We start from the raw sequence: 14,905 nt of genomic DNA, 5'->3' as shown, positions 1-14,905 counted from the left end.
CCTAAAGTTACGGTGTACATTTCCCTGGGGAGTTGGGAAAATATTCCCGCCAGATTAAATAGATTGGGAAAGGAAACAAATATAAAATGATTTGTTTGCTGAGCAAGATCCACTAGAAAACAAAAGACCACACCCTATCCCAAATTATGCAACATCGCTTGTGCATTTTACTCGTTTTGTTTGATTATAAATAGTATACGTACAATACAATGTCTTTTATATGTACGACCAAATGCATGTTCGCTTTAAATGCTCCATCTTTACCGAATTGTCTTTTATATGATATGTTTTTGAAAGAGGAATATATGATTCGCTTCATTCTAATGAACACTATACCAGAATACCTGTGGGAATAATTTCTTTAATCAATGCGGCTGTGTTTGTTTCACTTCTACACACTCTGCACATGATTTATCTTAATTATTAATTTTCACATCCGTAAACTTTTTGTATTAATACCAGATGAAAGTTGTATAGATCTGCTGAATACAAGAGTAGCCAGGCGCAGAGCATTCTAATAGTACGATGACACTTAACATAAGGCAAGACATATGTTTGAGCAGCATTATTGATTTTGGCACGAAATGCATGTTTAATGTACCGACAGGTATGTATTTCCTGTGTATCCTTATGGCTGGATATGTGGCCTCCCGTTCAATTATTTAAATCATCTGAACATAGCGATGATAAAAATTATCAAATTATTAACGTATTTCCTTCATACATAAAAAAATGAAAGATTTAGATGAAAATTTGAGACATGTAATAAAGCAGCCTATTAAGACGCTCGCCATAGTAGTAGTGGTAGCAGCAGCAGCAGTTCAGTATATTAACCTATTGAATAGTAGTAGCAATAGTTCGTTATATTAAGATTTTGATCCATACGTTATCACTGTCCTTTTTGTATATGGTAGTGTTATTGTTAGGTTGTAGAAAGTTCTCGTTGTAGCGGTCTAGCCCATTGTGCAGACATTCTGAGGCAAATCAAAAGTTGTTTTTGATAAATAAATAAAAAAAGAAAACAATATATTTTAAGAATGAATGTATTTTTGTCGCGTTATATCAGGTATATTTCTCTTAAGGCTTTTGTGCAGCAAAACAATAAAATGGTTTACATCTCTAGTCAAATGTAGGAAGCAATCATGATTTATTGCTATACTTTGCATTTATTTATTTATTTATTTTGTTAAACATTATTTAGAGTTCATATGGCAAAGACGTATGTAATCTGCACGCATACGCATTTGTCATCATCGCTTTTTACATAAAACAAAATATTCAATATTGCACGTAATTTCTTATGTGTATACGGAAGGACTGTAAGAAATTAGATCACAGGACTTATTATCACTTATCGTATTTTTCTTAATACAGTATTCAAAAAAAATAGTTTCCTTAAAGTGACCTATGTTAAATTTAATGCAAACAATTCCGATGTGAGTAGCACAAAATGTGTGCAACTTTGTCGCTGTTGTTATTTTAGAGATCATTTTGAGATGCACGAAATGTGCGTAACTGTGTCGCTACCATCCTTTCTAAGATCAGTTTGATGTCCATGTGTCGTTTTTGTCCTTTTAAAGATCCATTTGGTAAATCACGACTCAGAACATAATTTAATAACATTATTATTTTTGTACTCTTATTTCTTTTTCTTTTCCTTTTTCTTTTTCTTTTATTCCTTTTCTTCTTCTTCTTCTTCTTCTTCTTCTTCTTCTTATTATTATTATTATTATCATTATTATTATTATTATTATTACATTTTATGGGAAGTCATATGATGAAGAAAAATGATTTCTTGTGTCTGACAAATGAATCAACATCTACTTTTCTAAAATGGAAAGAACATGTTATTTGTATAAAATTGCAACCAATCGTATTAGAGCATAGACAGCGTGAGAACTATTAAATATCTGAGAAGTATGTTACTGTCTTCTAAAGGTATGTTAACTGTTCTTATTTTATAATGTGTATGTTGGCTGTCCTGATTGTTTATTGTGTATGTTGGCTGTCCTGATTGTTTATTGTGTATGTTGGCTGTCCTGATTGTTTATTGTGTATGTTGGCTGTCCTGATTGTTTATTGTGTATGTTGGCTGTCCTGATTGTTTATTGTGTATGTTGGCTGTCCTGATTGTTTATTGTGTATGTTGGCTGTCCTGATTATATGATGCGTCTAATTTGTGTCATACATCAGGACCATGGTTAAGTGTTAAGTGCCATGTTTTGACGAGATATAAACTTGGATGACTTAATTCTTAGCCGAACTTTTAAGAAATGGCGCCGATAATAAAGTGCCCATTGTGACAGCAGTTAACCTAAATGACGACGTTCTCGTCAGACCCTTTCCTATTTGGGAAAGAATATATATATATATATATATATATATATATATATATATATATATATATATATATATATATATATATATATATATATAGTGTGTGTGTGTGTGTGTGTGTGTGTGTGTGTGTGTGTGTGTGTGTGTGTGTGTCCACACCGAAAGTTCTTTTCAGCAATCAATGACAAATTTGCGACATTTGATATAAGAAGATACAAAACACAAAGGATAGCACACAGTGAATCGTTTTATATTTAGTTTTGGACTGTAAGTTCATATTTGTATATCGTATAAAGGCAAGAAAGCATAAGTAAATTTCAAACACATTATTATTATGGAACAACAGAAAGTGTGATAACTCATGTCAACAGAATGTGATTTATAAATGTAATTGAAACCACAACGATAAATATAAAGTTATAATCTCGTAAAATCATAGTACGATTATAGCAAGTTTGGAAATGTAAAACATCATCTAGGAACTTGCTGTGGAAATGTCTAATATTATTTCTCATGCGGTTATGAAGATCCTGTCAGAAATCATCAACTGCACAAAGCGAACAAGAACTTCAGGATTTAGCTCCTTCCATTGTATGACTGAAGTGTACACGCCTGTATGGTTCCCTCAAAGTTATTTTTTGCAGATTTATCGCAAGGAAACTTTGTAAAATGTATAGAATGAAACATTCTCCTGCCTTACCTCTCAGTAATACAGGTGTTTTCTCCAGCCTCAAAGGTTTTGCCACAAAAAAATAGAACAGCCTCCATCCTCACATTAATATCAAGGTTTTGCCACGAATTAAAATACGCAGCACAGTGCTCATATATTGAACTCTCAAGGTCACTGGTTAAGTTTGGTAAGTTCTCCTTCCGGTCACAAAATGTATTTTACAGTTGATAAGTATTTGTTAGCTATCTCAAGCCGGGCACCTTTTAACCATTGCGCAAAAGTCTGTCCATATGACATAGACGTTCTAACATTGTTTGCCTAATTTGTAGTAGAACTGGTTTGCTGGTAAAGTCATGAAGACATTAGCTGAGATGTTTCACCTTGACAAATTTTGCAAAGGAAAGTTAGTACGTATATAGTACCACGACCTTCAATACTTTACTTGCCGCTAATCTTTAAAAGCAAGAGTTATCACACATTTAGCCCATAAACATTCTTATCTTACAGCTAAATAACGAAGCTCATTAAAAAGTAATTTTAAGAAACAGTTCATATGCTACCTGAAACGTATCCTAATAGTTATTTTACGGTATGTAATTTTCGTTCCTCTCGTTTTATTTTAATATCATTTTGTTTCGTTCATGAATTATGAAAATGCATAGTATTTTGCACAGTTACTAAAGTTTGTTCTCTGCCTATAGTAAAAGCCATTGGTATCATGCATAGATAGTTACTAGACTAAGTAAAAATTAGGATTCTCACTTCTACCTACTTAGTAAATGTTTCAACTAATTCAGAAATCAAACCACGAAAGCTTGTGCTATTCTATTTTCTCCACACAAAAAAATAATATGAATAATTTACTAAAGATGGCAACGTTCATCAAGTAAAACTGTCGAAAAATCTGTGAGACATGTCACATGGAAGCTGCTACAATACAAAGCAGTAGAAACCGGGAATAGAGGACAGGAACCAAAGACTTGGCGTCTACCGATTCAGAACAATCAAGCACATCGGGTCGGTCAGTGTGCCTCGCCGGATGCAGTTGAGTCTTGCAATTTCTTTGAAGACATCGTCTGAAAAAGAAGAAAAAAATATTGACATAATGTCACTGAATTATATTAATATTAAATTAAAAGCTGAAACATATGATAAATCTAGTCATCTTGACTCACTTAAGGTCTAGTTACAAAGGACGTATTTTCTGATACATCCTGTTGTTTCATTGTATATTCAAACTTCAACCACTTATACAGTGTCATGCCATATCAGAAACTTCAGTTATGTACAGATGTCAGTGAAAGCCTGCTTGTCAAATTGAAGACTCGTTTCAACAAGCCATTTAGCAACTTATATCGACATGTCCATTACTTTCTTTTAATCTTTCTGCCGAATTGTTTTGTATTTAGGTCTATTATAGATGATGAATAATGACACCATTAACATTGCTCTTAGATGGCAGATTGCCCAGCATTGATTAAAAAACGCTTTACCGATTTTAGTGTTTTATTAATACATGTTTGGTTGTTGTTTGCCTTAATGAGGTCATTATACTTTGGTGAGAGGTATAACTTTTTGGTTTTTACACTTTAGTTTCAGCAATCAGCATTTATTTTAATATTAAGGACTGCTATCTTTATAACTTCAACGCCATGATCTTCCGCAGCCTTTTTAAAAACCTGACTGTGTATCGTATCTGCCCAAGATATTTATTTCAAAGACAAAGTTTCAATATATTTCGAGATGTGCAGCCATTTGCGGCATCATAGACCCATGCTAGTGTTATATACAGAGGTTTTCCATGACATAAACATTATCCAGCCCCAAAGATTTTGCCATGAAAACAATAGCCTCTAACCTCACAATAATACCGAGGTTATGCCACAAATTAAAACACGCCTCACATTAATACAAAGGTTTCCCCTATATTAAGGAACAAATGCTGGACATTCGAGATTACGAAAAAAATATTACACTAAGAAATCTTAATAAATAGAAAATATTTAGGTTTTAATGAAAATGTCTTAACAACATAGCATATCATTTCTGAAATCCGTTGTTATATGATAGTATTAGATCAAGATATTAGTCTTAATATATTATGTTAAAGTCATACCGGTCATGAAGGCGTTCAGAACCGACTTTTTAGAAATGGGTGTCAAGTAATGGAATTTGATTACACATACCTTTAAATGGGAATTATTCACTTTATTTGGATCCTCATACATTCAGATTCCTTTGGAATGTTGTCATTTACATGCCCCGAGAAGTACGTAGGCAAAATCAATTGTAAATTATGTGGACATTTTTGGACGACGTCAACCTCAAAGTTGTATCGACTACAAACCGAATTTAATGCTGCACGCTGTGTTATTACAATGAAATCAGCACGCGTTGAAAACTAATTTTAAATACCCTGGTATTTGTTACGATAGACTCGACGTCTCTTTTTATGACCCAGTTCAGTACTTAGCTACCATGTAAAAGTCCACAGCGGTCAGTAATTTCATCTAGAAGTTGTATGATGCCATTAATGGTGCTGAGCATTCAACATTTATGATTGAATATTGCTGTGGTTAAACTATTTTAGTATTAAATTTTTAAACAGCAATTAAACTTTGATGTTAGGACATGCGCCATTTTGACCTGTATAATTTTAACTATAGTAACTAAACGATGCTGGAAGCTTTCATCTTTAATACAAATACAATTGGCTGTGATCATCTTCATCATCTAAACCTGCATATGTTCGAAATCCTTCACGACATGTAATTAAACATAAGTTCTATCTTTGTAGATATAAATCATGTTGAATTTCTTTTCTGCGGCGTAGAAAGCATATAAATTAGAAGTATATTTTTGAGGTGGACATGACATGTGAGAACCTGTCACACATCTGGCATATTAGACGTAAAGCCTGTCTAGAACAGGATGAATCCGGAATATTCTGGTTCAAAGTGGCCATCATTTGCATAATTTTTTAGTCATATATTAGATTTCAGTGCAGACGAGAATACATCCCCATTGCCAAAAATAGAAAACGAGAGGTGGAATATAGGTTTGGAGTGATTATTAGTATCGTACAAACGTATTGAACGAAAAATGCAGCGTAATTACGTAGAGTAGGGGTAACAATATCAAAGTGTTTAGAACAATCACAGTGGAGATTAATTTTACTGCAGGAATTTTGAGCAACGATCGCATAATTTTCATTCTGTTTAGAAACATAAATAATATATTTTATTGAAATGTTATCTTCTGATATACCCAGATGTAGATTTTGTTCCAAGACTTACATTACAACCATTCTCTTCAGAATATGAATCATAACTTGCCTGTGTTTGAAATCCAATAGACGGTTAACACAGCAGTGGAAGAAACGAAAACAACAAGAATAAATTCAAACCATGTCTTCCGGAATTTTTTTGTCAAATCTTGGAGGCTGCCTGCGGTCTGCGTCATTGCAAAGCTGGTCTATAGATTTACGTTTTAAATCTTCCAAAGGAGCTTAATTTCTACAAAAGTCTAGTTCCTACCGGTCACCTCCAGAAGCAAGGATTCCTTTTAGTGTGCAAGCACACAATTCTTGTTAAATGTTGTACCTCCCATCTTCAAGTGATAACAAGAGTCATTAAACGTTTTACCTCACAAGTCATATCTTCAAGTCATGATGGGATTTTGTTGTTTAAATATTTAACGTGTGAAGTCCTCGCTTTACGGTGCTTTCTCGATCTTCTCAGCATTCTTGAGCAAAACACATATCCATTGAGGACGTCTGAGTCACATTTTGTTTATGATTAGTTTCGATCAATGATCCCAACTATACGTTTGCCCTCCATAACTCTTGTGTAAGTTAGTCGATATGCCAAATAATCAAATTAGATTAATAGGAAGGACAGACAGGCATGCATACAGATATATAAATACAATGAATGCTGAAAAATATAGTTGATAAAGATATATAATTATGTTGATTTAAATTACAAATAAATATATGTTTTCATACTAGCCGTCTTGTATTCCAATGTAGTCTTAGTTCCTTGCATGTTAGCACCGTTGTTAGGACCTCTATCAGACATATTTATGTCTACAGCCAGCAGTTGCCTGCGGCCCATTGATCTTCTAGGACCTTGAGGAGTCCGTGTGGTCATATCATAACCAGGCCCGCCAAAATAATTCGTGGAAGTAGGATAATCCGAGAACATGTTGAAGTTTGCGGTTGTCGACGGTATGTTGGCACTAGCACCTGTCACGTCCGTTGGAAAAACCAATGGGGTGGTGGTGGTAGTTTCAGTAGAACTCAGAGTACAGTAAGAAGCCAAAGATATGATCAAAACCAGAAACCGTTCCATTTTGAAAGTGTTGTCTCTAATGAAAATGCTAGAAGTCAGCCGGGTTTTTTTCCAGAGGAGGAAGTGTTAAGGTCTTGTAGGACAGCTAAATATATAGTTTTATATATATAAATACACTAAAATTAATGTCTGCAATTTTTAATGACACACGACAGTACAGTCACCTTCATCGCCTGTCCCACATAAAGTGCATAAAATATACAAGTATCCCTGCGACTGCGAGAATAATTATGTAACCATGTCTTGTCGTGTGGTGTCATATCGTGTTGTGCAGTGTCGTCACGTGACATCGCACAAATATGGTCAACATTAATATATGCTCTTCAAAGTTCATACTCTTTAATAATATCTTTCTTCCAAATTGCTTGTTTGACCAATGGGTCACATAAACTTTAGTTCACTGTCTCCACGCATTATTAAACGAATACACTGATCGGATCCTGCCTAACTTCTCAAATCACGGATCAATATCTGGTCAAAAAGAAAATTTAAAGAACTAGATTGGCAGATGTTGTAGCATTGGGAGTATCCTTCCAAAGGGAGGTAATACTACGTGAGGCATAAGCATCATCTCTCAGAGGAAGTCGGATGAATATGAGACTTTTGTAAGAAAACAAGCTTATCTCAGAATCAATGAATTGGATTATTAATTTTGCACATATATGTTTTGGCACATGTAGTAACATAACGGCATAATAGGCACAAGTGATTTAAAATAGAAATAAATGTGAAATATTTTACTCACATCAGAGAAATAAGAAATGAAGAAACCACTTACTCGAATCAATCACAAAATTGCCTTTTTGGTAAATCATAGAGTAATTTAGTCATTAATATTAGTAGCTTTGAAAGAGGGGTCATATTACACTTACATTTTGTTCTTTGCAATCGTTGTTTTTTATGTATCAAGAACATATAAACAACCAGGTCTTGTTTTATCTGTTATCTGTTCCCCGTTAACGCTGACTCTACGTATTCAGCTAACTCAGAAAGGATAAGGTCCTCCTAATGTTAAAAGTGCCGCCATGAAGCTAAATGGTTTGTCCTTGCAGATTTCCCAGGATATAAACTTCCAATCATAACTGTTTCAACATTTTGTTTATATAAGAAAAATAATTCAACTAGTCTGATTTGTTGATATGACGGTAATATTTATTCTCTAAATCTACGTGATACACTAATATAGTGCAATTGGTAATTATCCGCTTTACAATTCATAAAATTAACCAATTCACAGGTTATGCTGCTTTAGAAGCTAATATAATGTTTCGGTCTCTTGGACACAATAAAACTATTAATGCTTTTCAGCCACATTGGTTCTTAAACGTAATTCTCTACACATGTATACAGCACGATTCACTCCCCATGAGAACTCTACGTATAAAAGCTGAATACCTTTGTTAGTTAGAAATAACTTAATGTGGAATATGTTTGTTTTGTCTTTATCTGTAATTATAATTTTACAGCTGAAATTTAAATATAGTTATTTATTTATTTCTTCTTTCTAAATTGATTTAACCGCGACCACTCTTGTTGCGTTTTTGTATAATGTGCATTTCTACCTAGATTTTCGTATACAGATTAGATTCATAAAGGAACAAGTCTTTCAAAGAATATTCTTCCATCGGCTTGCCAAGATACAAAATTGAGAACAGCTATTTTGGGTAAATTTATGACATTTTGCTATTAGAAGATCGCTCATAATTGTAACCGTTTTAAAGGTCTAATGTCAAAAGAATTGGTCTGAGAAGATCTATTTTCTACACGTCATAATCTTTAAGTGATCCAAGAAACCGCATATCTAATAGTGGGGTAATACCTAGAGAGACACTGAGTTCTTTCATGTAAATGTATCTTTGGGTCAATTGTTGCTCAATATGATTCGAACAAAGAGCAGACTCTTTACGTTGTTTATCTCCATTAGTATATGCTACTGTAAAACAAACACTAGGCTGTATAAAGATCTTTCTCTTTGCAGAGTTATTAGTGCATGATTCATGCATGTAGATATTTTCTTCTCTGAAAGAATTAAAACATGATGCTTTTCAACAACTTTTCGTGTATACCTTTTCAAATATATATATATATATATATATATATATATATATATATATATATATATATATATATATATATATATATTTCTTCACTATAAAATAATACTATCAGCAAATAACTCAGTCAATTTGTCCACATTAAGATGGCATAAAAACAAATGTACCTATATTATATTTAAACACATTATCACGATTTACTCCTCTGATTTAGCATTTGACAAAGGTACGTCAGGTAATTGAAATATTTACATATTTAGTTTCTTCTCTTTCAATTCTTTCATTGCATTGTAATGACAAAAAGTTACCATTCAGTGATTTTCTTACTTTGGCTGTATTACGCTCCTTTCTTTTGAAATTATTTTTGTTCTCTCAATATTGTAGGTTACTTTTCTTTAAAGACATGCAATACTGATTCTTTCATTGTCCCTATTGTACAATGTTCCGTCCTCCTAGTTTATTAGTCAAAAGAGTTGTACACTTCTGGCCAACTTCTAACTGGTTCTTTATTGCTTTGCGATACAGGATTTATTTTTGGAATTAATATTATTGTTATATTTTGGGCTGTAGCTAACTAGGTACAAAAATGATTATCACTATAGAAATTTTTGCGTCTTTTTTTCTTTTCTTCAACGTTGAGCTAAATAATGTCTGAAAAGATTGATAACCATTTTTCCTTAGCAATTTATTGAACAAGGTATCTAGTTGTCGGTCATATTCAAAACTCAGCCAATGTCTATGTATGTTTTATTATCTCCTTTAGAAAGAACTGAGATGATGATATTCACTGCATATCAAGTTCTCGTTTATTTTTCCTTTAGTAACTTCAAAGTGTTGGCATCGATTTTTTAGTTTGTCATTGTTCTTTCATTTCGAACTAATAATCCTGAATATTGCCCTTCTATTTATCCAATGCTTTTCTTATCTTGATGCACATATTACCAGCGTATCTACATCATCTAATTCTTACCCCAATACCCGTATTTTGCTGTTAAATAAGGATCCTTCCCGTGCACAATTCAACATAGGCACGGGAAGAAAGTTTAAAATATTTCTTGATGATGAGATAGAACATCTCTCTATTGAACGCATTTGGAACGCAAATAAAGAAAATAAAAGGTGCATGCCATAAACTATCTAATAGAATGCAATATAAACCGATTTTGTGTATTTCAATACATATTTTAGAATGATATATCTTTAAATAAAAATGTAAAACATATTAGTAATATGAGTGCCAACAAGGGCAGCACTTTTATAAAGACCAATCTACATTTAATTCACTAAAATTATGTAGGTGTTAGGTATGCAAATGTTGTTGAAATGTGACTTACTTCCATTTAACATCAATGCTGTCTGTAGGAAATTGTTGCCACCAGTTCCAGCACCAGCACTGGCGCCTGCGCTTGCGCCAAAGCCGCCGACGCCTAGTAAACCGTCGAAAATACCCTGTCCTTGCGTATGCTCAGACCAGATGGCAATAATCAGGCACACAATCAATACGTAAATCTTCATGTTGAAGTGGATGTATTTTTTGTAAGCCTACAAAAATTCTAAATAAGAATTTATTCTGACTGGAACAGATGAACCTACAGCCAACAATGTAGGTGTCTTGATATGCAAGTGGTCCACTTACGGGTTTTCTAAACCACTAAACCTGCACCGGAAGGTCTGTGGTTTGTTAAATTCATGAATAATTTATCTACATGCATATAGCTAATTAAATATTGTCACGTGACAGGTTCATAATGTTTGGACTTCATTGAGTTTGCTTTCTTTTTAAAATTTATTAAGATTCCGTCTTGGCAACTTATCCATGGCGAACATGGGCACGACAGTGTTTAACAATTTTCATGACTCTGCATTTGCATTAAAGTGCACGTTTGTGCCCCATCTGTCACTTGTGTCACTTTTAAACGGAACTTTTTAGAGCATACAGCACATGACAATGTTTCTAAACAGAAAGACACCAAATATACGTGTCAACTTAAGGAACAGATAAATAAAAGTTATTCTTGCCCAAATAATGAAAACTTTAATCGAGAAAGCTATTTTGAAGATTCCTTCAGTTGCGATTCTGTATCCTCAACATTCAAAGCATATTAAATTTACCATCGGGGCTTCAGTAAAAAAATAAAGAAAGCCACCTGATAGATACAGTTGTAAAAAACGTTTCAAGAATAGCTACACCTTCAATTAGTTTTACACATAGATAATAATGCAAATGTGAAATAAATTCTTTGTGGCAGAAGAAATCGCTCACGTCCAAAGTGAAGCAGCGCAAGCCGGGTGTGTTCAGAGACTTTGAATGGTATCGAACTGAAGGTCACAAGTTCCGTAATTTTCGAATCGACAACCAGGACATGAGCACTGAAAACTAACCGTATCATGAAGCTATTGCTCTCAAAATCCGGGTGTAACGATTATAAGACAAAATAAACTTTTCAAACACTAATTCTCATATACACGAGAAACTAAGCAAATTCGATCATCTAGTCAAGTATATGGCTAACAGCTAAGACGGAACTATCAAAGAGATTTCGAGACAGGTAAGCAGTACCTTTGCGATCAACCTCTAAGCCATTAACAAAAACTTGACTCACTTGCAGAGGAGCAAATACTAACAAATGCAAAGAACCACCGGCCCACTAGAAGCTACTGGCAAGCTTTGTCACATACCCACATTAGCCGAATCCTAGACTCGAACCCAGGCAGAAAGAGGTGAGATGGCAGTGATCCGTAACGGAGAGCACTCGGCCACTCGGGGCCCTTTATTAAATCGGCAAGAACACCCCGAGACCAATTAGCACGTGCAACCTCCTATAATGTAACACTGACACTGACGAAAATACAAGAGACAAGTAGAATTAATATCATAGATTCGAGCATAACAATCATGCGAAGATTCAGCCAATGTGGGCATGTGAGAAAGCTTGCCAGTAGCTTCTCGTGGGTCGGTGGTTCTTTCCGGGGTTTTCCGGGTTCTTCCTCCACCATTAATACTGGCCGCCATGTATAGCCTATCGTGCTGAAAAATGGCGTTAAACCCCACAACAACAACAACATCAACAACAACAATCATGCGTGTACCACCAAACTCAACGCATAGTCAATAACCATGTACTGTTTCAAGTACAAGACAATCATCAAGAACTGAACGAAACAGAATACAAATTTGCTGATATAAAATATTATCAGGCAACTCGCAGGTAGACATATCTGAAAATACAAATGGCAATTCAGTTAGCATGTCGTATTTATATTAAAAATGTCGGGCTTTCCTTCTTTGGTCCTCTTTTGTGCCTGCATGTGTATATAATTCATCCAGATAAGACGTACACTTGGCATGGAAGAGACGATACATTCAACGGATACAGAAACAGTTTTATAATCACAGAATGATTTTGTCAAACAATGTCTAAAAGAAAATACATGCAATGAAAACTCCTCTGTTGGTATTAAAGAAACGTTGAGATGTACTGAAATTATTAAGGATGTTTATATTATATTATATATATATATATATATATATATATATATATATATATATATATATATATATATGTATATGTGTGTGTGTGTGTGTGTTTTCTGATGGAGCTAATGAAATACACTCCAGCCCAGTTGATCTATGTTGTGGTGTTCCACAGGGGTCTGTTCTTGGACCTGTTCTCTTCATTCTGTACACTCGGTCGCTGTCAAGTGTCATAGATCATCATGCAGTGTCTCACCGACTGTACGCTGATGACACCCAAATATACAAATCTAGCCACCCAACTGAAGTTGATGCTACCATCCAAGGTGTAGAGAGGTGCATTTCTCATGTGAAATCATGGATGACATGTAACAAGCTGTAGATGAATGATGATAAAACTGAGGCCATTCTGATCAGAACACAAATACTTTCTCATTCACATCCTTTACCTCAAACAATAAATATCAGCAACGCCAACATTAAATTCACACAATCAGTACGAAACCTAGGTGTTACTCTGGACAATACTCTCACGTTGCACCAACATGTCATGAACATATGCAAGGCTGCATATCTTGAGCTGAGATGCATCAGCTCAATTCGCAAATATCTTTCGTTGATGCCACTAAAATACTTGTGTGTTCAATAGTACTTTCAAGACTGGACTATTGTAACTCAATTCTGTCTGCTTAATCTCAATATCTACTCCAGAAACTTCACAAAGTTCAAAACACAGCTGGTCGGATCATACTTAGAGTTCCACGATCAGAGTACACCTCCCCGCTGCTCTGTACCCTACACTGGCTATCCATTCGATCCAGAATCAAACACAAAATTTGTTCTCTGTGCTAAGTTTCACTGTCGGACTCTAGTCCAACATACTTATCCGACCACACCCATGTGTACACACCAGCAAGATACTTACTCTCCTCTTCTGACAATCGTATAGTCATTATTCCCACTATGAAAACAAGGTGGTATGGTCAGCGTTCTTTTGCATACCAGGGCCCAGCAACGTAGAATGAATTGCCCACTGAACTCAGACACAAAGACACAGTGATCACATTTAAGAGGGCTCTCAAAACTCACTTATTTCGACTGCAAGAAGAAACTTAAAGACCTAATAATGTTTCCTACCTGAAATATTCTCAGCATGTTTTTTATTTTTTAATGTTTTTAATTTCATGGTGTTTGTTTTTGTAATAATATTATTATATGTTTTTTTATCTTATAGGTGTTGTCCAATGTTGTAAACCGCTTAAAGTCCTCATTATTATTATTATTATTATTATTATTATTATATATTCCACGAGATGTATAACTTGTATAACGATGCTTGTCGAGTTTCCTTGTAATTAAGCATTTATATAACGAGCGGTATGTCAAAGAAACATATATGTTACTTGTTATTTATATCGCATACAATCACACATATTTGCATTTCCAGATGAGCTAAGATGGTCTACAAGCAACTATGTTTTGATGGAGCTAATGTACACTTAAAATGTCACCACAATTCAATGTCCAGCGATATCGTCTCGTGACAAGCGAAAATCAACCAAGATCGTTTCGTCATGAATTTTTGCCCCTATCTTGAAACGATAAGAGCGAGAGAGAGGGGCGGGGAAATTAGCAAGCATTGTGTCCCTTGCACATGTAAGAGAGAGAGAGAGAGAGAGAGAGAGAGAGAGAGAGAGAGAGAGAAAGGCAGAAGGGTTTTCAATGAAATTATGCAGTATGTCTGATTCAAGTAGAAAGCGCGGATTCTCTATGTGTATTGTGTGTGTGCATATGTGTGTATGTTGTGAGAGAGAGAGACAGAGAGAGAGAGAGTAAATTCTGTAAGCAGAAGTTAATGAGGCAGGCAATTTTCGGAAGTCTGCTTTTCAAAGTTATGTATAGAAAGTTTCCTTTTTAATGATCACTAATCGTTAACATCTTGGACATACCCATTTTTATTTTCGGATATGTCCAAGATGTTAAAGTTGAGACGCATGAGGGCATTTTCGATGACCCA

At 34.5% G+C, this 14,905-nt stretch overlaps 1 protein-coding gene across 2 annotated transcripts; it reads right to left on the bottom strand.

The window, feature by feature from the left end:
* Positions 1–2,571: 2,571 nt before the first annotated feature.
* LOC149781896 (uncharacterized) lies at positions 2,572–11,096 on the bottom strand. 2 transcript variants are annotated; one of them, XM_089936093.1, is made up of 2 exons: positions 10,748–11,096; positions 2,572–4,083 (listed from the first exon to the last, which is right to left on the bottom strand). In XM_089936093.1, the coding sequence occupies exons 1-2, from the start codon at positions 10,926–10,928 to the stop codon at positions 3,995–3,997; spliced, it is 270 nt and encodes an 89-aa protein (XP_089792219.1). In that variant the 5' UTR covers positions 10,929–11,096; the 3' UTR covers positions 2,572–3,994. The 2 variants fall into 2 exon arrangements, with proteins under 2 accessions (XP_089792219.1, XP_089792218.1); XM_089936092.1 differs by lacking the exon at positions 10,748–11,096 and adding an exon at positions 7,014–7,553.
* Between the last annotated feature and the right edge of the window lie 3,809 nt (positions 11,097–14,905).

This window comes from Sinohyriopsis cumingii, chromosome 15 (assembly GCF_028554795.1).
Source record: "Sinohyriopsis cumingii isolate HCF-2022 chromosome 15, ASM2855479v2, whole genome shotgun sequence".
NCBI classification, from domain to species: domain Eukaryota; kingdom Metazoa; phylum Mollusca; class Bivalvia; order Unionida; family Unionidae; genus Sinohyriopsis; species Sinohyriopsis cumingii.
Note: the sequence above shows the minus strand (reverse complement) of the source record. Positions and strands in the feature narration are given on the sequence as shown.